This window comes from Dromiciops gliroides, chromosome 5 (assembly GCF_019393635.1).
Source record: "Dromiciops gliroides isolate mDroGli1 chromosome 5, mDroGli1.pri, whole genome shotgun sequence".
NCBI classification, from domain to species: Eukaryota; Metazoa; Chordata; class Mammalia; order Microbiotheria; family Microbiotheriidae; genus Dromiciops; species Dromiciops gliroides.
Genome location: NC_057865.1, coordinates 285,186,367 through 285,212,830, shown reverse-complemented (window position 1 = coordinate 285,212,830; position 26,464 = coordinate 285,186,367). Strand labels below are relative to the sequence as shown.

The 26,464-nt window shown below is 42.0% G+C and overlaps 1 protein-coding gene across 2 annotated transcripts in view; it reads left to right on the top strand.

Moving 5' to 3' along the window:
- Positions 1-26,464, top strand: part of LARGE1 (LARGE xylosyl- and glucuronyltransferase 1) — a 578,937-nt gene that overhangs the window by 283,904 nt on the left and 268,569 nt on the right. For both annotated transcript variants that reach the window (XM_043967031.1, XM_043967032.1), the window contains exons 4-5: positions 8,447-8,529; positions 23,559-23,682. In XM_043967031.1, coding sequence (XP_043822966.1) covers positions 8,447-8,529; positions 23,559-23,682 — 207 coding nt within the window. The remainder of the gene's footprint in view (positions 1-8,446; positions 8,530-23,558; positions 23,683-26,464) is intronic.

Below are 26,464 nucleotides of genomic sequence, written 5' to 3'. Positions count from 1 at the left end.
GGCTCCCACCCACCCAAAGCACTACTTGTGATGTGGGCATGAGTGGGTATAATTAAAAGAAAACAAAAAAGTTTGTTTCAAGAAAGGGAAAAAATCAGCTGACACAAACTAACAGTGAGGAATGGGGAGGGGAAACTGAAAACAAGCAGATATGAGAACTTGGAAAGCACAGCTGGCTGGAGACATTGTGTAAGGGGACACACGGAACTTCCCAAGTCACCTCTCTGTGCCTCAGTTTCCTTATCTGTAAAATGGGGAGAATAGTACGCCTTGTACCTACCTCACAGGGTTGCAGTGAGACCGAAATGATATAATATATCCATCAAGCACTTTGTAAATGTTAAGGCACTATGTAAATGTCATCTTGTTATGGTGGGTGTTTCAGTCAGTGATTCTGTCATCAAAATATTCAATAATAGCAATAGACTTCTATAGCTGTAGAGCTTGGCCTAATTACTGTAGAGATGGAAACTGAGGTGAGAGAAGTTATGTGAGTTGCCCAAGGTCTCACAAGAGGTCTAAAGATTTGAACCCATCTCCTCTGACTTCGGAGCTCCTCCTGCCACACAATACTACCTCAACATACCCTATTTAGAAAGATGGAAAAGACAGTCTAACATTTGAGAAGGGGCTCTTAGAGTTTCAGAAAAAGACCTTGGGTATCATTTAGCCTGAGTTCCTCATTTTACAGATCAGAAAACTGAGGTTCAGGAAGGTGTCCATGAACAGTTACTTTCTCCTTCGCTTCCCTTTCTCTAGCCCTCTCCAAAATGATGTATAAATGGGTAAGATTCGGTTATTTTGGAAACTTACCACTATTACTTTCTTGTTTCAGAAATGGCGGCCAAATCATTAGCTTACATTTTTGGTGGATCCCATGATAGACCACATTTCTGTTGAATTTCTCAATTCTACAAAGCACTTTTGTCACAACCCTTTCCCATCTCACCAAGAACTGCTAAGTAAACTAAGTACTATTTCCCCCATTTTACAAATGCCAAACTGAGTCTCATCAGAGTGAAGTGACTTGCATGAGGTCCATTCATGTCCATTTCCAATATCTAACTGTCTCCATTCATGCCCCTTGCTCATCTCTACCTACCTCCATTCATGCCCATTGTCCATCTCTACCTTTCATTCAAATCCATTGTCTATGTCTATCATGATCTGTTTTTCATGACTTTTCTCCATTATAGAAACAACAAGCTTGATGATGGCAAAGGGCCCATGTATCCTTACTATAGTTTCCCTCTTTGTTCCCTCTTCCTGGTCATGATTATTAAAGAGACCTTCATCTGAATGGACTACCTAAGCCCTTCTTTTTGGGAGACCCATTGCCCACTTGACACCTAACATACCTCCCTTTTCTCTGTTCATAAAGCCTCATGCTAGTTTAGGCTTTCATGACCCCTCAACTACTCTATTGCAAGATCAACATTCACTCAACAGACGTTCAGTAAGCAAGTGGCCTTTACTCAATGGGCCTGGCTTGGATAGTCCAAACGGGGTCATCCAAAGCCCTGTCTAAAGGGTACTCGGTTCTCCAGGGAGTCAGAGCTCTAGCTCCTTTTCAAAGCTGTTCAGTTGATTTAAATTGCCTCCAGATTATAATATCTTTTACCAATAAATTTGTTTGCTCAGTAGGATTTGGCCTCGTGCTGGAGGCAATGCTAATATAAAACAGGCAAACGCTCATTGTGTCCCCCATGCCTCTAACTAACCACACACTATTTTGATAACAGAATAGCTTTTTGAATTTTTTTCCTCCTTCTTCAAGGAATTCACGTGGTTATTCAGTAATAGGAGAGGGCTTTGCCTCCTGCTTATTTTATCTCCCCACTGCTGTCATTAGCTGTCATTAGCTGTCATTTTCCCTTTATATTTAGATTATTTGCAGCCACTGGGAGGGAGCTGTTTGGAGCAATGATGCATAATGAAGAACTTGATGGGCTTGTAGTGAGGAAGATCTGGGTTCAAATCCTACCTCTGATTCTTAGTTAATGGTGTAACCTTGGGGAAGTCACTTAGCCTCAATATTCCTCTAGTCCAGAATGGAGAGTTGGAAGGGGGACCTCAGCAACTATCTTGCCCAACTCATACCTGACAGGAATCTCTAGTATAACCTATACGATAAAACTTGGAGATTTCTAAGGAGGGGGAGCCTATTACTTCTTTGTTTTTGTTTTGTTTTGTTTTGTTTTTGTGGGGCAATGAGGGTTAAGTGACTTGCCCAGGGTCACACAGCTAGTAAGTGTCAAGTGTCTGAAGCCGGATTTGAACTCAAGTTCTCCTGAATCCAGGGCTGGTGCTTTATCCACTGTACCACCTAGCTTCCCCAAGCCTATTACTTCTTGAGATAGTCCTTTCTCATTTGAGACAGCTCCAGTTGGTAGGAGGTTCTCATTAACATCAAACCCGAAGTGGGTTCTTTATAATTTCCACCCATTCTTCTGGGTTCCATCATCTGGGGCCAAGTGGATCAACCTTTCAAATCCTAGAAGGCATCTTTTATGCCCTTCCCAAATTTCCTCTTCCCCAAGATAAAGCATTCCCAATGAATGCCTTCAATGAATAACTTTAAGAATTATCTACTAAGTCATACATAGGTTGAAATCTCCATTGGTAAAGGGAATTCCCACACAATGAGTTCTCCATAATGATAATATCAAATCTTCTTTGCACATTCAATGCCATTGAGAAAATGTATACATTCACAGAAAGTGCTGGAATCAGGAGAATGGGGTTGAAATTTAAGAAGCAGTGAAATATTTGGGGAGTTTTTCCCCTCCTTCGAAGGGACAGTTTCCTCTTTTAAAAATATTTTCACTGGTATATTTTGTTTTTTATAACATCTCTATTCCCCTTCTCCCCCTCCAAGGAAGTCATCTTTTATAGCATTGTTTTTAAAAAGGGGCCACATTCATCAAAATTAGCCAACACAGGAGCAGCTAGGTGGTGCAGTGGATAGAGCACCGGCCCTGGAGTCAGGAATACCTGAGTTCAAATCCGGCCTCAGACACTTAACACTTACTAGCTGTGTGACCCTGGGCAAGTCACTTAACCCCAATTGCCTCACTAAAAAAAAAAAATTAGCCAACACATAAAAAAACCTAACATTACACGCAGTATTACACAACCATTATCTCTTACCTCTGAAAAGAAGGAGAAGCTGGTCCCTTTTCATGTCTTCTTTGGAGCCAAACTTGCTTGTTATAATTTCATAATATTCAGTTTGGATTGTTTTGTTATTGTTCTTTCTTTTTTGTTGTTGCTGTTTTTGTTTTTGTGGGGCAATGAGGATTAAGTGACTAGCCCAGGGTCACACAGCTAAGTAAGTGTCAGGTCCTTCTGAATCCAGGGCTGGTGCTCTATCTACTGCATCACCTAGATGCCCCATTATTCTTTCTAATTACATTATTGTGGTCATTTTGAATGTCATTGTCTTGGTTCTGCTTCCTTCACTTTGCATCAGTTTATATCTCCTTATGCTTCTCTATTTAATCATATTCATCATTTCTTACAACAAAGTGAAATTCCTTCACATTCACGTTTTGTTTAGCTCATTCCTTATACCATCAACCAGCATCAACTTTGTTTCCAGTTCTTTTTGCTACTTTAGAAAGTGATGCTATAAATATTTAGGTAGATAGGGACCTTTTAATTTACGTTCTTCATTCCTTGGGATATAGGCCTAGCAGTGGAATTACTAGGTAAAAGGGTATCATTATTTTTATCACATTCTTCACATTATTTCATATTGTAAAATGCATGTTTTTTTTTTCCCATAGATTAGCGAAATGATCTGTGGATCCTGATTGGTGGCTGCTACTATATTGGTGATATAGTAGAATTAGAGTTAGCACAGGATCAATTCCTGTCTCAGACAGGGCCAACTGTGTGACCTTGGGCAAGTCAGTTATCCTCTTTTATTCTCTGTTTTCTCATCTATAAAATGGGCCAGGAGGTGGGAGTGGTTTCTAGTTTAAATCTATGACCTTATGAGACTGGTAACCATCAATATGGCCAAAGAGGAAGAATACCTAAGTTATAAATAAATAAGAAAAAATAAAGATTTCTAGAAAGTCCACAAGATCTTTCTCTGACCTAGAGAACTGGCCTTGGGAGACTTATCCCTCTTCTGTTAAGCATCCCTTCTCATCTTAAAGAAGCCTGGGGAGATAAGCAATTGTAATCTCAGCAGAACAGGAGTTCTTTGCAGAGGATGACCTCCCCTAGCCCTTGTCTGAGCTGTGATGAGGTCTTCAGAGGTGTTAGAGACAGAATTATTACAGGAAGCTTCAGAAACTCTGACACTCCCAAAGTAGCCATTGGGATGGAACTTTCTCTTTAACTGCAACAGAAATGTATTGGTTATATACTTCTTGTGTGCAGAGTATTGTGCTCAGCACTGAAGGAAATACAATGAGGAATGTAATAATAGGGGCAGAGTTGTACAGTGATTAGGGAGTCATGGCTTTGCATCTTACCTCTGGCTAGAGGACCCAGGCCAGCCATTTAACTTTTCTGTGCCTCAGTTGCCTCAACTGTAGAATTATGGGCTTCAACTTGCTAAGTCTGTGACCCACTTGTCCTCTCTGAGCCTCAGTTTCTCATCTCTAACACAAAGGTGTTATACTTTTATGGCCTCCAAAGTTCCCTAAGAGAGGGAACTCTCTGAGTTGTCCTTAGAGAGATTAAAGTCTAATGAGGGGGGAAGTAAGAGGAAAGGTAAGACCTACCCAGATAAATCAAATAGACACTGACACCTGGGAACTCTATGGGGGGGGCATATAAAAGAAAATTAAGATCATAAGATCTTAGCCCTAAAGCAGGAAAAGAGCTTAGAGGCCATGCAATCCCACCTTTTCATTTTACAGATGAGCAAAGTGAGGCCCAGGGAGGCTTACTATCTTCACAGTGTCTTATCTCTAGAGCTAGAAAAGACCAAAAATGTTAAGTAGAGTGTTGACCAGCTCCCTCATTTGCAAATGAGGAAAATGAGCCCAAGTCCCAGAGATAGTAACTATCAGAGGCAGGATCTGAACCCAGGTCCTCTGATTCCAAAATCAGTACATCCATTTCCAAGACTATTGGTAATGTCCTTTGCATTCTGCTTCCTCTGTGAATTAAGTCATTAAACACAGCTCAGTGAAATTGGAAATAGCTGTTAATGGCTATCCTGGGCTCCAGTGCCAATGCCATTGCTGTGGCTTTAAACGAGTCATTTATCCATGTTGAGCTTCATCTGCAAAGTAGGGGAAATGGGCTGGGTGACCTCTGAGGACCCTCAGAGAAGGTCTTTGATTCATGATTCCATCATGAGAGAAGTTATTGCCAGAACTCATACCCTAGACTCTGAACTTGGCAAGATTAATTCCTCTTCCTCTCTCCCAACCTCACTTAGAGGATTTGGGGTTGGAAAGGTACTTTAGTGCTTATCTGATCCAGCTTCCTCAAGAGATGAGGAAACTGAGTGCTAGAGAATGAACATATCCTACCCAAGTCCACACCGCTAGTAAATAGTCATGTCAGGACTTAGCCAAGAAATTCTGGGTCACCCTGACTTTTTTAGGTACCCACAAGATGTCACTGCTTCCTTGACTAACTTAATTGACTAAAATGGTTTCATTTGCTAGGGTAACAGGGCCTTGTCAATATGGCATCCCTTGATGAAGGTATTCATAGAAGCAGGTGTATTGGATGAAACTAAAGAAATTGGGGGAATTATGTAAAGTGTTTAACAACTCACACTGTCTTGCCTGTAGTTAATGTGCTCATTTAAAGTATTCCTTAAACCTGGAACCAAGGCGGTGTTGGCAATATCTGAAGCTTCACACTTAAATTGTTGTTTTTTACTGCTCTGCATCATAATCTTGGTGGAATCTCCTGTTATTGAGCACTCAGTCATCTAGGCTGTTATCTAAATGGTCAACACTCTACTTGGTTTCAAATATCTTCCCCAAAGCAGAGTTGCAGGCATTATACAAGTTTAGGGGGTCTATGATCTTTTGGTGGGTGCTCTCACCATTAATACTATCAGTGAATTGGGCTAGATGCTAGTGATACAAATACAAGAAGAAAAGGAAGAAAGGGAAGGAGGAAGGGAAGGAGAGAAAGAGGATGGAAGGAAGGGAGGAAGGTAGGGAAAGAATGAAAGACAATTACTACACTTGATCTTTTGGTGTACACATCAATCAGTTAATCAACAAGTATTTAGTAAGCCATTAAAGGGGCAGCTAGGTGGTACAGTGGATATAACTCTGGACCTGAAGTGAGGAAGACCTGAGTTCAAATCCAGACTCAGACATTTACTAGCTTCATGACCCTGAAGCAAGTCCCTTAACTTCTGTTAGCCTTGGTTTGCTCTTCAATAAACTGGGGAAAATAATAGCGCCCACTCCTCAGGTTATCGTGGGGATCTAATGAGATTGTAATTGTAAAGTGCTTAGAACAGAGCCTGGCACACAGTAAATGCTATATAAATGTTAGCTATTCAGCACTTACTATGAAAAAGGGGTTGTGCTCAGCACTGGGGATACAAAACAGAAGTGAACCCATGCCTACCCTCATGCAGCTTTCATTCTAACTGGAGAGACACCCAGTTCATATGTAAGGATGTATGGAATTATGATTTGCAAAAAGAATAAATAAAAGCTCATTAGTAAATGAAAGGAATGGGGCACTGACAGTCATGCGGATGAGAAAAGGTCTTCTTTTGGTATGGGTCCCCATTCCTCCAAGCCTTCCCACCCTGGGTTCTTCTCCTCCATTCCTTTCCACAAATCTCCCATTGAAGATCTGCCCCATATGCTTTTCTGTGTCCTCTGATTCTTTTCATGGTTTAAGGAGAGATCATAGGTTACAGGTATTGGTGACAGATTTATAAGGCACCTCTGGGGCCAACTAATCCAATCCATGCCTGATAGAGTATTTCTTCTTATTCCCAACCAGAGGGGTCAACCTACTTTTGTTGTTGTTGGTGGTGGTGAGGCAATTGGGGTTAAGTGACTTGCCCAGGGTCACACAACTAGTGTCAAGTGTCTGAGTCCAGATTTGAACTCAGGTTATCCTGAATCCAGGGCCAGTGCTTTATCCACCGTGCCACCTAGCTGCCCCTAGGTCAGCCTAATTTTGTGTAGAGATTCTCACTGAAGGAGAATCCTGAGATGGCCTAGTCAACTTTTGAATATCAGAGCAAGCCTTGGACTGACCATCTGTTAACCCTCACTCTTCCATCATGACTGTCCATAGCTCTTATTCTGGACATATGTGTTTTTGAATGAGATCTTTTTCATAACTTCCATAGTCCCAGATGACCAGCTGTCATACACCGCACCCCACTACCACTAACTGTCTGCCTCTGCTTTGCCATGATGCTCACCTGCCTTTTGGGTCTTTGTGCCAAACTCAGCTCCTTTAATGTGCTTCAGCCTTCCAACAGTGGCTGTGGTCCTTTTTGATTCTCGGTGATCAGGGTCTTACAGTACTGGTAGCCACAGAGCAATAGTGGGAGGATGACGTTCTTTAAAAATGGGATCTTAGAAGTTTGAGACCATGCGACTAACTGTTCTGCCTAATTCTCTAAATTCAGCCAAGCTGGGCTTCTTTGGACGCAGAAAATACAAAGCAGCTGGAAGGGGAGCACTAGCCTTTAGGGAAGGCGAGACTGGTCTTCATATAGGAAGGAACAATTGAACTGAGCTTTGAAGAAAGAAACTGAGTTTTAGAAAGGTAAAAAGGAACTTGCCCAGCATCTCCCAGGAGGTAATTAACAGAAGGAATGATGACTGAAACCCAAGATCTTTGACAACTTGTCACAAGACAAACCCTCTTTCTACTCCATCCTGTTGGCTAGGAGGTTGGACTAGACAAATGCTGAGGTTCTCTTCAGCTCTAAATATGTCATAAACTGGAGATGACTTGGCTGGGTCATAAGGGCCATTTCCTTTTTGTTTTCTTTTCTTTGCAGCCTGACCCAGTCTTCTTTCATCCCAGACAGATTCAAATCTATTTTATTTGCATTCACCAGGAAGATGATCCCCTGCCAGACGCCCATTCTGCTTTCTAATGGATCTGGTTAACAGTGAATCTTCTGTCCCAGTGGATATTCATTACCACTGTCCTCTTGTCAATTGCTTTTGGCTCCAGGCATGTGGGCAAGTGACTTTCTGCTAGCCTGTTGTAGCTAATCAGCATAGTCCCTGCTATACATAAAATGTAATTTAGAAGGATTGTAATGGCTTCCAAATGATGATGGTGCCATAACCCAATTAAAATGGTTTTAATAAAACTGTCTCGAGCCGGCATAAACAGCTGCAAACTGTGCCCCATGTTTTCTAATGACCCCCGGAATGAGTGGTGGCAATTTATCTTTCTCTTGAGTGATGAGGCACTGGGAAAAGTCCTTCATTCTGTCTAAATCATCTTGTTCTCTTCTTCTCCCCAGACGATCCACGTCGCCATTGTCTGCGCTGGGTACAACGCCAGTCGAGATGTCGTCACTTTGGTCAAGTCTGTCTTATTTCATAGGTAAAGGACATGTTTTCCCATTGGTGGGTTGGGATTAATTTGAGAAATGATCTGAATATGCCCTAGGAGAGAGGAGAGCTTTAAATGAATAAACACAAAATCCTCAAAGTCACTTCGGGAAGGCAGGCAGTGTCCTAACTTGTTCATAGGAGGGTAACCCTTCTAAAAGGAGGCTGAGAACGGATCAATTGAAGAAACTGGAGCTTCTTTAGGCTGGGGAAGAGAATCCCTGGTGGGGACATAGGAGCTATCTTCAGGTATTTCACACTGTGATGGAGAAGAGAGCTTACACTTGTTCCTCTTGACCACAGAGGGTAAAACTAGGAACAGTATGGGGGACTTGCTAAGGCAGACTCTGGCCTGATGGGAGGAAAGTCTCGCAGGTCATTAAACCTTTCTAGAAGTGGTATCATTTGGTCACCTTCCCTGGATTAGGAGTATTTGCAGAGAGGCTGCATGACCCTTTATCTGGAGCATGCTCCACAGGGGATTCCTTTTCAAGTTTGGATCAGTATTTCTGAAGCCATCCCATCAAGGACTCAGAAGCCAATGTGAGAAAACTTGGTTTTTGATATGGGGAGACAAGGATAGTTCAGCTCACCTAAAGAGATAAGGCTGAAGACAGCTAGGTGGCACAGTGAATAAAACGCTGGTCCTGGATTCAGGAAGACCTGAGTTCAAATCTGGCCTCAGACACTTGACACTAGCTGTGCGACCCTGGGTAAGTCACTTAACCCTCATAGCCTCACAAAAAAAAAAAAGAGGGGGAGAGAGAGAGAGACAGAGAGACACGACTGCATCTGCTTCTTAAAATATCTGCGTGATTTGGGACAAGCTATTAGCCTCTCTGGCCTCAGTTTCCTAATTTGTCAAATATGGGAGTTGGACAAGATGATCTCCAAGTTTCTCTTCATCCCTAAAAACTCAGGCATTACAAACTCAATGTTTGAATGACAAAGAACAGAGAGGTTCAAGAGATAAGGAAACTATCCCTGATTTCTGGCAAGGGAGTGGCTAGGGGAAGGGTTAGACTGTCAGTCTAACTGAACTCACTGTGTTCAGGACCAGCAGTTTTCTTTTGGCCAATGCATCCATATATAGTTTAAAGAGGCAGTGCCAATCCCAGGGAAAAGAAGAAAACAGTAATAGATCAATTTCTATAGTCTGTCTTTGGCATGGCTGACCCCTATGCCTCAAATGCTCTTCTTCCTCACTTTGGCTTTTCAGAATCACTGCCTTCCCCTCCTTCAAGCTCAAAACTCTCCCTTAGGGACTCTTTCCTAGCCCTTCCCTATTATTAATACCTTCCCAATCTGAGGTTACCCTCCATAGGTTTTCAATTCATACTGTTTTGAGTGGGTGGGTGGATGGGTGGGGAAATTTACCACTTTCTCTCTTGGAATATAAACTCCCTGAGGCCAGGGATTGTTTTTGTTTTGCTTGTTTTTCTACCCCACTTAGTAAAATCCCTGACAAGTTTACCTAATTTTCTATCCCTAGGTACCAAGCTACCCAGGGAAAGGAGGGGGAGAGTGCCAGAGTAGAATGTGTGAATTCACCTCTGCAGGGCATTCTGGTGAAGAGACTCTCTCCAGCAGTGCAGGGAAGCAATTGTTCTCTGGCTCATAGTCTTAGATAAGAGATACCTAGAGTACGAGAGGCTGAGAAACTTGCCCAGCTATCATTTCATCAGTAGAAATGTCATCAAAGAAGAGGCACAAGCATTGGATTTGCAGCTGTCCCCTAAGAACCACAGACTTGTAACTGAAACCTTCCAATTTATGTGGTATCTTCCATGAAAATGGGAGCCCCCCCCCCCAGGGCAGGCACTGCCTCCTTTTCCCCTCTATGTCCCCAGGACTTAGAACACTGCTTTGAACATTGTAAGCACTTATGAATTCTTCCTTCCTTCCTTCCTTCCTTCCTTCCTTCCTTCCTTCCTTCCTTCCTTCCTTCCTTCCTTCCTTCCTTCCTTCCTTCCTTCCTTCCTTCCTTCCTTCCTTCCTTCCTTCCTTCCTTCCTTCCTTCCTTCCTTCCTTCCTTCCCTCCCTCCCTCCCTCCCTCCCTCCCTCCCTCCCTCCCTTATTTTCTGTCGGTGTCAGAGACTGGACTTGAAGCCGGCAGTTCATTCTTCAGAGGCTCTATATATATATCCCGTTGTGTACTGCCTCTCATCCCCAATTAACAGCTGAGAAACTGAGGCTCAGAGAAATGATTTGCCCAGATTCACAGGTAGACCTAAACTTAAGTCTTAGTAATTCAGAGATACAAATGAGAAGCCATCTATTCCAGCCCTGAAGCAGCTCCCATTTATAGAGTCCTTTATAAAGCTTTCTTGGTAAACATTTAAGGTCCATAATTCATAAGCAGTTCTACATATTCTAGGCACTGAGGATGTAAAGGCAAGAAATAAAAATCAGTTAAGGTTCTCAAATGGATGAGTAGTGAGCTCCCCATCACTGGAGCTTATCAATAATAGCAAAAACTTGTCAGGAGTGTTGTAGAGGGGATTCTTGCTCCAGGATTCTTGTTAGACAAAAGGACCTCCAGAGTTCCTTCCAGTTCTATGATTGGACTGATTAACTTAATAGATCAAGGTGATGGTGTGTGTGGGGGGGAAAGCAGAGGTGGGGGGGGACTGGGGGGGGGGGACAGACAGACAGAGAGAGAAGGAGAGAGAGGGAAGCAAAAGGAATTAGAAACTTCTCTTCCACTGCCAGGGAGGGTATAAATAGTAGAACTACTTTTCAGGCACGTTTCAGAGATTGACTAATCCGTGATTATAAAGTGCTTTGCCAAATGAAATACCTTCCTAATGCTCAATAATAATATAATAGTAGGTGTGCAAGCTACCTCTTTGGGGTCTATTTGCTAATTATGGTAATTACATTCATTTTCAAGACAAGGTTTTCCCCAGACCTTCAGTCAAGACCGTCTTTGTTGTCTTAAATCATTTTCCTTTCTCCAAGATGCCTGGATGCCTGGATGTGATAGCCATGGAGAATTTTAAAAAGAAGGGGCCAATTTGCTCTGAAAGTCGATCAGAGGACTAGAGTGTGACAAGGAAGCTCAGAATGCCAGCATCCATGGCTTGTGTTTGTTCTTTCTCCCTGACCTAGGGCACCCCGTTCTTTGCAGTTAGAATTGGATGTTCCTGTGAGCCAGGACAAACAGAAGCCTACAGATCAGAAGTAATTAAAGCAAGGTCAATGGGGACTAGGGAGCCATCAGTATTTAGTGAGGAGCTGCTATGAATAAAACCCCTGCCTTCAAGATGGTTCCATTCTGCTGGGCAGAGACAACCTGTCTATGTGAAACTGAGGCATACAGTGAAGTGACTTGTCCAGGGTCATACAGCTAGTAAGTGTCTGATGCCAAATTTGAACTTAGGTCCTCGACTCCAGGCCTGTGCTTTGTCCAGTGCACCACCTATCTAATAAAGCCAAACTGAAAACAGGAGGCTTCATAGTAAGGTGGAAAATACATTAGCTCTGGAGTCTGAGGACCTAGGTTCAAATCCTACCTGTTATACATCTCTGAGACTCAGTTTCTTCATTTGCAAAATGAGGGGCTTGGACAAAGTGACCTCTGGCCTAAGTCTATGATCCTATGACCTCTCAAGTCTCATTCAGCTTGAGGTCTGTGACCTTATGATTTGACTTTGAGCCACACAGCTCCTTAGAATGAAGATGAGCTATGAGACAAAGCATTAATGTTTCTGTGCAAAAGTGATGTAACCCCATGTATGTTGGCACTTTTCTCAGAGATAAATGAGAACACGACTCCCATCTACTTTCTTTTAATAAATGTTTGTTGATTGATTAGCTGACTGATCGATTTGGGACATCAGGTCCCAAAAATCTTGTGAATTGCGTAGACAGAAGTGTGTGTGTGTGTATGTGCACACATCTTTCATTGCCCTTCCCTGACTCTATTGCACCAAAATTGGTACCTGGCTTTCCTAGCCACTGGTACCATTCCTAGATATAGGAATGTCAGGGCAGACAGTTTGGGAAAGGAAGATTGGAGGGGAGAGGCAGCATGGGGCATGGCACAGTCTTGGCAACCAAAGATAGAGTGGTTTGCTGGAAGGAATGGAAGACTAAACACCAGGGGGTCTGGATTCGAATCCAGTCCAACTCAATTTTATTCAGTTTAGCAACTATTCATTAAATACCTGCTCTGACCCAGGAGATGGGGAGAGAAATAGTCTAAGACCTCAAGGAATTCGCCCAGCTCTCAGTGTGTGGTGGATGAGAGAGTAGGAGCAGAATGGGAGAAAGAGGCATGGAACTTTGGAAGTCTGCCCTGAGGTTGGGCTGTGCCGTGCTGATGGGCCAGTGAGTGCAAGCCGACCCAATCCACCTGCCCCTGGGGATGCCTCATAGCCATCCATCACACACACCTGGTCTTGTCCCCAGCCAACAGGGAACCTCCCCTTCCTCTTTCCACCCCGTGTTTCATGTGCCCTTTCCTGATCTCCAGCTTACTCTGTTTAATTCACCCATATTCTTATTTAATTTTTTTTCCAGTGAGGCAATGGGGGTTAAGTGACTTGCCCAGAGTCACACAGCTAGTAGGTGTTAAGTGTCTGAGGCCGGATTTGAACTCAGGTCCTCCTGACTCCAGGGCCAGTGCTCTATCCACTGAGCCACCTAGCTGCCCCTACCCATATTCTTAATTGGCTTATTTCTGAGTTTTCTCAGGCTTCTCTGCTTCTGGGACTCAGTTTCCTCAGTTGAGCTAAATGTCCTGGACAATTCCTCCCAGCTTTAACTCTATGATCTTATCAGCCTAAGAAAATTATATAACTTCCCCCCTCCCCCATTATAGAACACAAGTTTCTTGAGGGTAAACCCTGTTTAATTTTTGTCTTCGGAATGTTTTTTTTATTTGTTTTTTGCAGAGAAATGAGGGTTAAGTGACTCTCCCAGTGTCACACGGCCAGTAAATGTCAAGTGTCTAAAGCTAGATTTGAACTCGGGTCTTCCTGAATCAAAGGCCAGTGCTTTATCCACTGTGCCACCTAGCTACCCCATGGCATGTTCTTATAATTACTCAAAGTTCCAGCATAGTAGATAGAACATGGGACTTAGAGTCATGAAGCCCTGAGTTCTGATCCTTCCTCAGTTACTTACCAGCTGAGTGACTCTAGGCAAGTCACTTATCTCCTTTCAGCCTCAGTGTCCTCATCTCTAAAATGGGGGTAATAGGAACATTCGCCTTATAGGGTTCTTGTTAGCATCAAATAAAAAAAAATGAATGTAAAGTCCTCTGTAAACCTTAATGTGCCATACCCATTCTTATGACCTGTGTTTGAATCTCTGCGTTTCTGATGTTTGCTATTTCTGTGACTTTGGGCAAAACCTCTCTAGTCCTCGGATTCCTCCATGACTGGAAAATAAAAGAATGCAGGTGGGAGCAGAGGTGCAAAGAAACCAGAGGCCATGTAGCCCAAACACCTCATCTTGCCATGTAGGAATCCTAGGCCTGGAGAGGGAGGAGTTGTCGCTGGATCCCTCTTGTGTGAGAGCTCTTATTTGAATTCACCTGAGCCCCTCGCCTTCTCCCATGCTGCTCTGGTCTCTCATAGCATAGAGGATAATGAATTTCCTTGGTACGCATGTGGATGCCACATGCATTTTTTAAAAATCAGATTTCCATTGTCATTTCATAATTAAAGGATGCTTCAGCTGGAGTGTTACCATATATTTTAATACAAAAGTAGGCCCCAGAATGCCTCAGACAATCTGTGGCAAATTTCTGAGGGGGGAAAATATATGTTGCGGTGTTTTAATCATCTCTGCTGGAGTGCATTAACATATTTGTTCCAGTCTTACCTTGGCACTTAGATGCTTGGGAAGGAGGAGGAGGAGGAGTGCAAGCACTCGGTCACTAGAGATGGAGTCAGCTGGTGCTCCTGGCTCCAGGTCTCCCCTAGAGACCCCTGCCTATGAGGTAACTGAGATCCCTGGCTCTCAGGACTTAGGGTGTTTTGACCCAGCCAGTGCGGGGCCCCATGGGACTGTAAGAGGAAAACCAAAAGGGGCTCATCTAATTCAAGACTTCTTTTTTTTTTCTTTTTCTTTTTCTTTTTGTTGTTGTTTGTTTGTTTTTTTCTTTTGTTTTTGTGGGGCAATGAGGGTTAAGTGACTTGCCCAGGGTCACACAGCTAGTAAGTGTCAAGTGTCTGCGGCCAGATTTGAACTCAGGTCCTCCTGACTCCAGGGCTGGTGCTTTATCTACTGTACCACCTAGCTGCCCTAATTCAAGACTTCTTAATGTGGAGTCCATGAACTTGTTTTGTTAATAACTGCATTTCAGTATCTTTTATTTCTTTTGTAATTCTAGGCATCTTATTTTACACACTTGAGAGTGTGATTCTGAAGAGTGGGTGCATAGATTTCACCAGACTCCCAAAGGTGTCTAGAATGGACACACACACACACACACACACACACACACACACACACACACACACACACGGTTAAGAGTCATTGATTCTGGGGAAGGTAGGTGGTGCAGTGGATAAAGCACCGACCCTGGATTCAGGAGGACCTGAGTTCAAATCCAGCCTCAGACACTTGACTAGCTGTGTGACCCTGGGCAAGTCACTTAACCCTCATTGCCCCACAAAAAAAAAATTTAAGATAAAAAAATCATTGATTCTAGGTTATGTGGAGAGTTATTTCCATCTGTTGAGAGAACACATCTAGGATCATGTGCATCTCTAGAATGAACCCCTGCCTGCGAGAGGGGAAAAAAAACAACAACAACTAAACAGGACACAAGGGGAGCTGAATTTGTAGCTGTTTGGTCATAGAATGTCAGAGCAGGGGTGGATGGACTTAAAACAGGGAATGTCAGAGCTGGGAGGGACCTTAGAACAGGGAATGTCAGCACTAGGAGGAACCTTAGAACAGGGAATGTCAGAGCTGGGGGTTGGGGTGGGGGGAACCCTAGAAGAGGGAATGTCAGAGCTGCCTGGCCTGAAAGATCAAATAGTAGTCCAGCGAAGTTTACAGATATGGAAACTGAAGCGCAGAGTTTGGACGTGACTTGCTCAAGGTAATCCAGTTAGTGAGTGGCAGAGACCCATCATCACAGGATCATCATAGCATCAGAGTTTGGGGAGGCGGAAGGACTTTGGGAAATCATCCAGGCCAGCCCCCTCAATTTTATGTATGAGGAGGTGTACAGACATTAAAAAATTACTTATGTACATTCAAAAAGCTGGTCTTGGGGAGGGGGGAGGAAGAAAAGTTCGGAACTCAACAAAATGAATGTTGAAAATGATCTTTACGTGTAATTGGAAAAAAAGAAAATATTATTAAAGGCCAAAACAAAAAAACCCTTAATTAATTGGTTAACTGATTAATTGATTGATTAATGATTAATTAATTCACAAAGCTAGTAAGTATCAAAGCTGGAATTTCTAGGCCAGTGTCCTCCTGGCCCACACTCCATCACCATACCTTTCTGCTGATCTGCAAAATACGCCAGTTGGCCTGGCTGATCCCTATCTCTCAGCCCTCTTTATCTAAGGGTACAGTGAGACTGGACCAAAATTCTTCTTACTAAAAAATCATCTTCAGTGAAATGTTTGTTCTTGAGTGCAGCCAAGGCCACAATCAAGTGGAAGTTTCTGGGTGTGAAAGATGAGTGAAGAATCCTTTGTTTTTGCATCTGTTTCTTAGAAGGAAAGGCATGAGAATAATTGCAAGTTAGTAAATACTTGTTTTTTTGAGAGTCCGTTACTGTGCTCTGAGTATTTCAGGGCTGACCTAGATTCAGGCCAGTCCAGTGGAGAAAGCTCTAGATGGGTCTCAAATCTTCATGTTACTTATTACTTTGGCCAAGTGTGACTTGAGGACAGTCGCTTCATTTCTTTTGACCTCAGTTTCCTCACCTGTAAAAAGGAGTCGTCTTATTTCATGACCTCTAAGTTACCTTTCATCTCTAAAGTGGTAAATGAATAAATTTTTAGCACACCTACTATGCGCAGGGCGCTGTGCTAGGCACTGGACATGCAGATACAAAAGCAGAGATCGTCTCTGAGCTTATGAAGCTTTATATTCTAATGGTATAGACAATAGATATAGGGGAATGGATGGAGGCTAGGGAAGGGTATAATGGTTTGAAAGGTTATAGGAATAGTTGTTCACTCATTTTTCAGTTGTGTCTGACTCTTAAAGATCCCATTGAGAATTTTCTTGGCAGCGATACTGGGGTGGTTTGTCATTTCCTTCTCCAGCTCATTTTACAGTTGGGGAAACTGAGGCAGAAAGGATTCGGTGGTTTGCCCAGGGTCACACAGCTAGTAAGGCCAGCACTCTGTGCACCAGGGCGCCAGCTAGCGGCCTAGGAATGGTGGTTGGAGGCGATTGGGAGTAGAATGCCACAGGTGTGCTCTATGGTCATATTCATGGGATTATGGAGTAGCAGAGGTGAAAAAGGGGAGGGGTCAAAGGTACAAGTGAGGTGACAAGGCACCTGATGAGATGTCTGAGGAATAAAGGGAAGAGTATCTGGGGTCATTCTGAAATGATGGCACTTATTAAGGAGATGAGTGGTACCCCAAGCTGGGAGCTCCAGAGGTGAACCCCTAATATTCTTTGGGCCTCATGTTCCTCATCTGTTAAAGGAAGGAATTGGGTTACATGACCTCTAAAGCTCCTGCCATTTTTAAACACCGTTGACTATCGAGTGCCAAACATTGTACGTAGAAATAGAAAAATAAAGGCAGACAATCCCTGTCCTCAAAGAACCTCCATTCTAATGGGGACTGTGTTGGGGATGCACCACCAGGATGAAAAAAGGGAAAGTGCTTTGTAAATACTAAAAGATGAGAGAAAGTGGAGTTGTCCCCAGCGTGTACCACAGGGCCCATCACATAATGGGAACTCAATAATTATGTATTGATTAATGGATTAGAAAAATAAAACCAAGAATTCATTTTCTGTTTCAGTATGAGTGTATTTGCTCCCACAAGCACTTGTTTTTCCTACTCTAGATTGTAATAGTCACTGAGAAAGGTGGTAAGTCTCACCTCCCTCCTCTAACACTGCCAATACCTCATTATCCCTTGCTTTCCCATTTCTAGAGGTCTTTCACCTCCATTCCTGTTTACAATCCTCATGCCATCTTTGTGAGTCAGGGAGGGCAGGGATAGTCATCTCCATTTTACAGATAGGGTAAATGAGTCCAGAAAGTTAACAAGATTCTTGTGATCCTCCAGTCTTCCAAGTTCAAAAAACTTTTATTAGGCCCCTACTGTATGCCAGGATCCATGCTAGGACCGTAATATACAAAGAAAAAACCAAGATATTTCCTGTCTTTAAGGAGTTTATATTCCAATGGGAAATTAAAAAAATAATAATGTCTGCAAGATAAATGTCTATGAAGTAGTTATAGCCCATCCAAGGTCAGGATGAGTCAGTGTGTGAAAGTTGGAGTTCATGGAAGCATCTATCATCATCATTACTATATTTCTTTGTACTGCACAGTGTCTGGAACATAGTAGGCATTTAATAAAGGCTTATTAACTTGTTAACTAAAATGACAACTCTAATTTCTGTGGTGCTTTTTATTTTTTTTTTCTGTTGGTACAATTCCAACACACTCCCCCATTAGAAGGTAAGGTTCTTGAGGGCAGACATTGTTTCCCTTTTTTTATTTCTATCTCTGGTGTTTGGGGCAGCTAGGTGGCGCCATAGTGCACAGAGCACCAGGCCTAGAGTCAGGAAGATGAATCTTCCTGAGTTCAAATCTGGCCTCAGACACTTCCTAGCTGTGTGACCCTGAGCAAGTCACTTACCCCTGTTTGCCTCAGTTTCCTCATCTGTAAAATGATCTGGAGAAGGAAATAGCAAACCACTTCAGTATCTTTGACAAGAAAACCTCAAATGGGGTCACGAACAGTCAGACACAACTGAATAACAACAGCAACTATGTGCTTAATATTTAAAATTATTCATTTGTTTTTGAGTGAATGTGAAATGACTTGCACATGGTCATTTAGCAAGTATTATGGCAGGGTCAGACCTCATATTTCTGGGTTCTGGATCTTACCACCAGTGTTTTCCCCATTGTATTAGACAATAACATGGACATATAATGCCATATGTGGTGTCTGGATTGGAGGATATGCAGAGGGGGAGAATGTGCCTGTAGGCTGGAGGAATAGGTTGATTTGACTTACATTTGGCCTCTGAGGATTCACATTTTATTTAGGTGACTATGGAAAGCCACAGAAGTTTCATTTTTATTGTTATTGCTGTTTGTTTCTGGCTACAAGAAAGTTCCCTTGTATGTGGGAAAGAATAGTCGGGTAAGTATATAAAGAATGGAGAAGACAGGGGACAGATTTGCTGTGGGGGATGTTGGAGGATCACGAGGTCATAGATTTAGAGCTGGATAAGGCCTGAGTCCAACCCTCTCATTTTAAAAATGAAGGATATGAGGGCAGCTAGGTGGCGCAGTGGATAAAGCACTGGCCTTAGATTCAGGAGGACCTGAGTTCAAATCCAGCCCTCAGACACTTGACACTTACTAGCTGTGTGACCCTGGGCAAGTCACTTAACCCTCATTGCCCTGCAAAAAAAAAAAAAAGGAATATATAAAAATGAAGGATATGACTTGTGAAACAGCATTTTGCTTAAGGAGCCACAGATGGTATTTGACTGAATTTGAATCCAGGCTCTCTAATTTCAAATATAGTGCTCCTCCCACCCTGTCATGAGGCCTGACAGAATTGAGGTTAGATATGAAAAGGTAGGGCAGCATGGTTAGATGATCTTGGAGGATCTGTCAGAATCAACAGCTATGATCTTATGCAGTTGGCATTTGGACTTGGTCTTCGAAGAAGAGAAAAGCAGGCAAGTTGGATGAAGCCTGGCAAATATCTCAAACTTAAATGTCTCTAGTATTTTAGAGTCACAAGACTTGAAGCTAGAAGGGACCTTAGAGATAATCCAGTCTGACCTCATTTTTTCTGAGTATGTCTGATAGGTATTTAGGTAGGGAAGTATGTACATGGTGGATGGATGGATGGACGGACGGACGGATGGATGGATAGATGGATGGATGAACGGATGGATGGATGGACAGATGGATGGATGGACGGACGGACGGACGGACGGATGGACGGACGGATGGATGGACGGACGGACGGACGGACAGACGGACGGATGGACGGACGGACGGATGGATGGACGGACGGATGGATGGATGGATGGATGGATGGATGGATGGACGGACGGATGGATGGATGGACGGACGGATGGACGGATGGATGGATGGACAGATAGACGGATGGATGGACAGATGGACGGACGGATGGATGGACGGATAGATGGATGGATGGATGGATGGAGGGATGGGTAGATAGGTAGACAGATGATGATGAGGACGATGAGGATGATGAAGAGGATAGATAGATAAGCAGACAGGCAGATACATACATACAGCATTTATTAAGTATTGACAATATGCTAGGAACTCCACCAAGTGCTGGAAATACAGATACAAAGTAAAAAATAAAAATGAAAAAGACGAGTCCTACCCTCAATGAACTTAAATTCTAATAGAGGAAGACTACACATAAAAAGGAGCTGGAAGGGGACCAGGATGAAAATGGGTCAGACAGACATGATGGGAAAGTCTGGAGCCAGGAGAGTAGTGCATATAAATGCTCTAGGAACTTCCTTAAATGGTGGTTCAGGAGATCAGTCAAACAGGGAAGGTATCTACCAAGATGAGGAGCCTTCTGGGACAGAAATGGAAAAGTCCAGCAAGCCAAAAGCAGAGCTATAAGACTAGTGAGTTCTAGATTGTTTAAGTGTTCCACCCAGGGTCACGTAGCAGAAATGACATGATACATTGGATAAAGTATTGGCCATAGACTGAGGAAAACCTGAGTTTAAATCCTACTTATATTTATTAGGGTTGTGACAATGGGCAAGTCACTTAAGGTATCAGCTTTAGGCAACTCTCCAATGCTATAAATTTTGGAAAGGTTGAAATCAGCATTTGTTGAAGAGGGTCTTATAACTACTGGAAGAAGGAAGGGAGGGAGGGAGGGAGGGAGGGAGGGAGGGATTAGTTTTTACTATGTGTCAAGCACTGTACTAATCATTGAAAATAATTTTCTTTATTAAATGAGATATGCCCCATTCTCAAAGAGTTCACATTTTAATGTTGGGGACCAGGATGGTAGGGAGGGGAATGGAAATCACAGCTCCTTGATGTATACTGGTAAATATCTGGACCCCAAATCTCTCATTCTTCAAACACTCTATTTCTTCTAATAAATCTCACCACCTCTCATTTTTCTGAGTTTTGTAATAGCCATCTCCTTAGGAGGTCCCAGTTCTTAGTCACTATAAACAGCTCAGTGTGTTCTCTTCCTTTAGTTTCACCCAGTGCTTGAAATTAAGCCTTCCCTCTGTTGTGAATGAAAAATGCTAGTTGACAAGTACACCCATTTACCTTTATAAATTCTACATAAATGAGACTCTATTATGCCTCCCAGAGGATTGAAGGAAGGTACAGCTGATGCTAAAGGCTAAATAGACCATCTGTCTTCTCATTGGCTTTCACAAATGTGGATCCCTCCCTGCTGGTGGGGGAAGCCACCAGTCTATGGATAAATATGCACTCAGCACCCCTCCCTACAAATCATCGCTAAATTCCACTGACAGCCCTCCTCCATATTCTTTGGAAGGGAGCTCAATAAAGATTAGACTAGTTGTCCTCCCTCTCTCAAAGTGGGGGTGATTCAGTTGTGGTATGTTTGACATCAGTACACTTAGACTGGGGCCCAGTAGAGGAATATCTTATGTCTTTATTTCACTTTAGTCTTCTATTCATCTGTTCTTCATTTTCTCAAGGAACCGTTATTCACCTCCTACTATTCAAAAGACATCCTTTCACCCATCAATTTAACTCTTCAACAAACACTTGTTTAGAACCAACTGTTTGTACAATATTGATCATCCCTTCCTCCCTCCATCAATCTATTCATCCACCCATCTCTTCAACAAACCTTTAGTGAAAATCTATTATTTGTTAAATGTTTGACTATTCAAGAAGCACTTTTTGAAAACCTATTATTTATAAGACATGAGTCCATCAATTCATTCAACATGCATTTATTGAGCACCTACTGTTTATAATATATCCATCCATCAGTTTCTTTTAAAAAATGTCCCTTTAGAGTCCCTTGTTGGTAAAGCATCTATCTACCCACCCATGCATGCATCCATCCCTTAGATAAGCTCTTATTGAATACTTACTGTTTATAACACATTGAGTTCTACAGAATCCATGCTTTCAATGTACTTACAGAGCACCTGTAGGGCATCCATCCATCTATTCCCCAACTAGCATTTATTGAACAACTGTTGTCTGTAAGTCATTAATTTAACTGGGTAGGCAGTTTGTTTCCAGTAAACATTTATTGAGTACCTATTGTTTATAAGACCTTTTTTAATTTCTTCAACAAATATTTATTGAATATCTGCATTGAGCAAGAATAGTAGACTTGGGACATGTGGCAGCTGTGTTCAAGTATTTAAGGGCTGACATGAATCAGATTGTCTCTAGAAGTAGTGGCAGTGGATAAGTTTTATTCAAAGGAAGGTTTTGGCTTAATATGAGGACATGTTTCTGAACAATTAGAGCTTTCCAGAAGGGAAATCAGCTGTCAGAGGAGGTAATTAGTTCCCTATTACTAAAGACTTTCAATTGAAGATGACAGTGAAACATGTTATGGAGGAGATTCCTGTCCCAGGACACGTTGGACATGATGATGATCTCTGAGGTTTCTTATAACTCTGGGATCCTAAAATGTTTTGACTCTGTGTACAAAGGCTCTTTCCACTTCATCACTTGGAACCAGAAACAGACCTTAGTTCTCATCTGTCCATTTTATGCATGAGAAGACTAAGTTCCACAGAGGCAATATAGTCAAATGTTTATCAGCAAAATCTGGACCAAAGGCTAGAGCTCCTTAATACCGACTCTCACTTCTAAAAGGAGAATAGGAAATAACATTGGATGGCATTTTGAGATTTCTAAAGAATTGTAAATGTCATCTCATTTGATCCTCATAACAACCCTGTGAGGGAGGTGTTATTATTATCCTTCTTTTGCAGATGAGGCAACTGAGGCAAACAGGGATTAAGTGACTTGCCCAGGGTCACACAGCTAGTGTCAGAGATAGGATTCAAATTTGGGAATTTATGATTCCAAGTCCAACACCGTATCCAAGGTGTCACCATAGTTCATCCTGCATATTCTTCCCCTATTGAGGCTCACTTTTATTTTTATATACCCTCAGTGAAGACATTCGGAAAGAATAAACCAACTCAGAGGGATAGACAAACACTGGTATGGCTTTCCTAGACTATAGCTGATTGTTTTTCTTCTCGGTTTTCATTCTATAGAAAAAAAATTTGTTTGCTTCAGGAAATCAATCAGGGTACAGTTATTAATTAACTACTCAGTGTACAACATTGTGCCAAGTATCTTGGAAACAAACAAACAAGAAAACCTTTCCTCAAGAAGTTTATATTGGGGCAGCTAGGTGGCACAGTGGATAGAGCACCGGCCCTGGAGTCAGGAGTACTTGAGTTCAAATCCGACCTCAGACACTTAACACTTACTAGCTGTGTGACCCTGGGCAAGTCACTTAACCCCAATTGTCTCACTTAAAAAAAAAAAAAAAAGAAGTTTATATTCTCCTGATATGGATGGGCAATATATATGTGTGTGTGTGTGTGTGTGTGTATATATATATATATATATATATACACACACACACACACACACACACACACACACACACACACGCATAAATTCAGAATACGTACAAAAGAGGAAATGAATGAAGGGGAAAAGCATTTATATAGAACCTACTATGTGCCAGGCACTGTGCTATGTGCTTTTAGAAATAGTATCTCATTTGATAATAAAGCAAAGACTCTGAGCTCTTCTGCTGTTTCCTCCCCCACCCCCACCCCCAACAGACGGAACCCCCTACACTTCCATCTCATTGCTGATGCCATTGCCAAGCAGATCCTGGCCACCCTCTTCCAGACATGGATGGTGCCTGCCGTACGAGTCGACTTCTATGATGCTGATGAACTAAAGGTAAAGGGGGCAGGGGAGGAGTGTGGGCCTTGGTGTTATATTCAATGAGCACGGTTTCCTTTTTCCATTTTGCAGGGACAACAGGGTAAGATCAGTTCATCATTGAGAATGCCTAGCTGACTAATCAAGATTTTGCCATGACTCAGTTAGAAATGCCTTTGCTATACTCCTGATGATCTAGGGAACTAGAGGAGCACCTCCATTCTTTTCTTTTTTAAAAGAAAATAAAATGTTTTTAACATTATTTTCTTTTAAAATTGTGATTTCCAAATTTTCTTTCTCTCACCCCTCCCTCGCCCACCAAGAAGGCAAGGAAAATGAAATCACTTGTACATGTGAAATCATGCAAAACATATTTCCATATTAGCCATGTCACAGAATAGCAAAAAAAAAATAACCAAAGTAAGAAAATTATACTTCAGTTTGTGCTGCAGTTCTCTCTCTCCCTCTCTCTCTCCCTCCCTCCCTCCCTCCCTCCCCCTCTATCTCTTTCTCTCTGTAGATGCCTCTTTTTTTTCATCCTTTGGAATTATCTTGGAACATTGTATTGATCAGAGTAACCAAGTCTTTCACAAGTTGATCATTATTACAACATTGCTGTTACTCTGCACATATTTTTTCTGAAACCTACCCCCTTATTATTTCTTACAGCACAATAGTATTCCATCGCAATCATATGCCACAACTCATTCAACCATTCTGCAATTGATGAACATCCCTTCAATTTCCAATTTTTTGCCACCACAAAAAGAGCTACTATGTTTTTGTACATAAACGTTGTTTTCCTTTTTCCTTGATCTCTTTGGAGTACAGACCTAGTCGTCAAATTACTTGGTCAAAGGGCATGCACGATTTTATAACTTTCAGCTTAATTCCGAATTGTGCTGCATATTGATTCATAGCTCCACCAATGGTATATTAGTGTGCCTATTTTCCTTTGTTCCTTCCAGCATTTGTCATTCCTGATAGGTGTGAGGTGATACCTCAGAGTTGTTTTAACTTGCCTGTTTCTAATTAATAGTGATTTAGAACATTTTTATATGACTATAAATAGCTTTGATTTCTTCTCCTGAAAACTGCCTGTTCAAATCTTTTGACCACTTAGAAAGCCTGAGATTGGGACCGAAAAACTAGACTAGATTCCTCTCTTGCAAGAATCAGTATGAATTGGTTAGTGACAAGGTGGTGAGTTATTTTTAATGATGCAATCTGCAATAGTGAAAAGAATATTTAGATCAGTGAAATCACAGCTTCAGAGGCAATCATTCATGGGTTCTTAGATCTAGAGGTGGAAGGAACCACAAAGGTCACATATTCCAAACCCCTCATTCTACATATATGAACACTGAGGCCCACAGAGGCCAAATGACTTGCCAATATCATACATCAGTGTCAGACGTAGGATTTGAATTCAGGCCCCACTGACTACAGAAGCAATGATTTCCTCAGTGTCCTATGCTGTATTTATTGGAAGTGACTTCAGAAATCAGGTAGTCTGACTTTTATAGCTCATATTTATGTAGTGCTGTAAGGCTTACAAAAGTTTTGACATATATGGACTCATTCAAGCCTTGAAACAACCAAGTGAGGTAAGTGCTATTATTATACTCCTTTTACAAAGCATGAAATGACATGGTTCGCCCAGGGTCACACAGTAAGTATTTAAGGCCAGATTTTAAAATGTTTATTATCTAAAATTTGAATTTCCTCAATAATATCCTAAACAACTGATCATCTAGTCCCTGCTTGGTGAGCTTCTCTAACAAGTAATTAAGTGCCTCTTGGAACAACACATTTCACTTTGGGGCAGTCCTGATTGTTAGGGGATTTCCCTCTTTTCTTAATTGGAATAATAATAACTGCTATTTATATAGTACCTGCTATGTGCCAGGCACTGTACAAATGTTTATGCTTTACAAATATTTTCTCATTTGATCTTCCTCACAACCCTAGAAGGTAAGTGCTATTATTTTATTATTGTTTTACAGATGAAGAAACTGAGGCAAACAGAGTTAAGTGACTTTCCCATGATCACACAGCTAGTTGGTATCTGAGGCTGAATTGGAATACAGGTTTTCCTAACTCCAGGACTGGGGCTTTATCCACTGTACCACTTACCTACTCTACAAACAAACATTTATTAAACATCTACTATGTGCCAGGCATTCTGTTGGGTGCTGGTATGAGGAAGACAAATCAATGGTCTCTGGTCTCAAATTGCTTAAAGGGAGAAATCTACAGTCCTAAAATTATGTAGACGACAAGTATATGCACAACATACAACAAAACAAAAACCCTTTGATTTAATCAACATAGGGAGCTTTCAGGAATTTCCTGTACTAGTCCAAATCAGCACCAGTTTTGCAAGTTTTAGCCTTACACAGTTATCTGGGGATGCTAATGACTGGCCTAGGGTCACACAGTTTCAGAAGTGGGATTTGAATCCAGGTCCACAATTTCCTGACCTGGAAGCTAGCTTTCTATTCATTGTACCCCACGGCCTATGTATAGTATATAGGATATAAATAGAAGAGATTTTTGGGGGTGGCGCTAGTGGTTTGAAGGGGAGGAGAAGGAGGAAGGGCCAAGAAGATTGAGTATAATCTCTTTTCCATGCATTCTTATGAATATTTGAAGACTGTGATAATGACCTCATCCCTTGTCTTTTTCAACTTGTCCCTTTAGCAGATTTTTTGTTTTTTGTTTGGTTGGTTGTTTTTTTGCAGGGCAAGGAGGGTTAAGTGATGTGCCCAGGGTCACACAACTAGTAAGTATCAAGTGT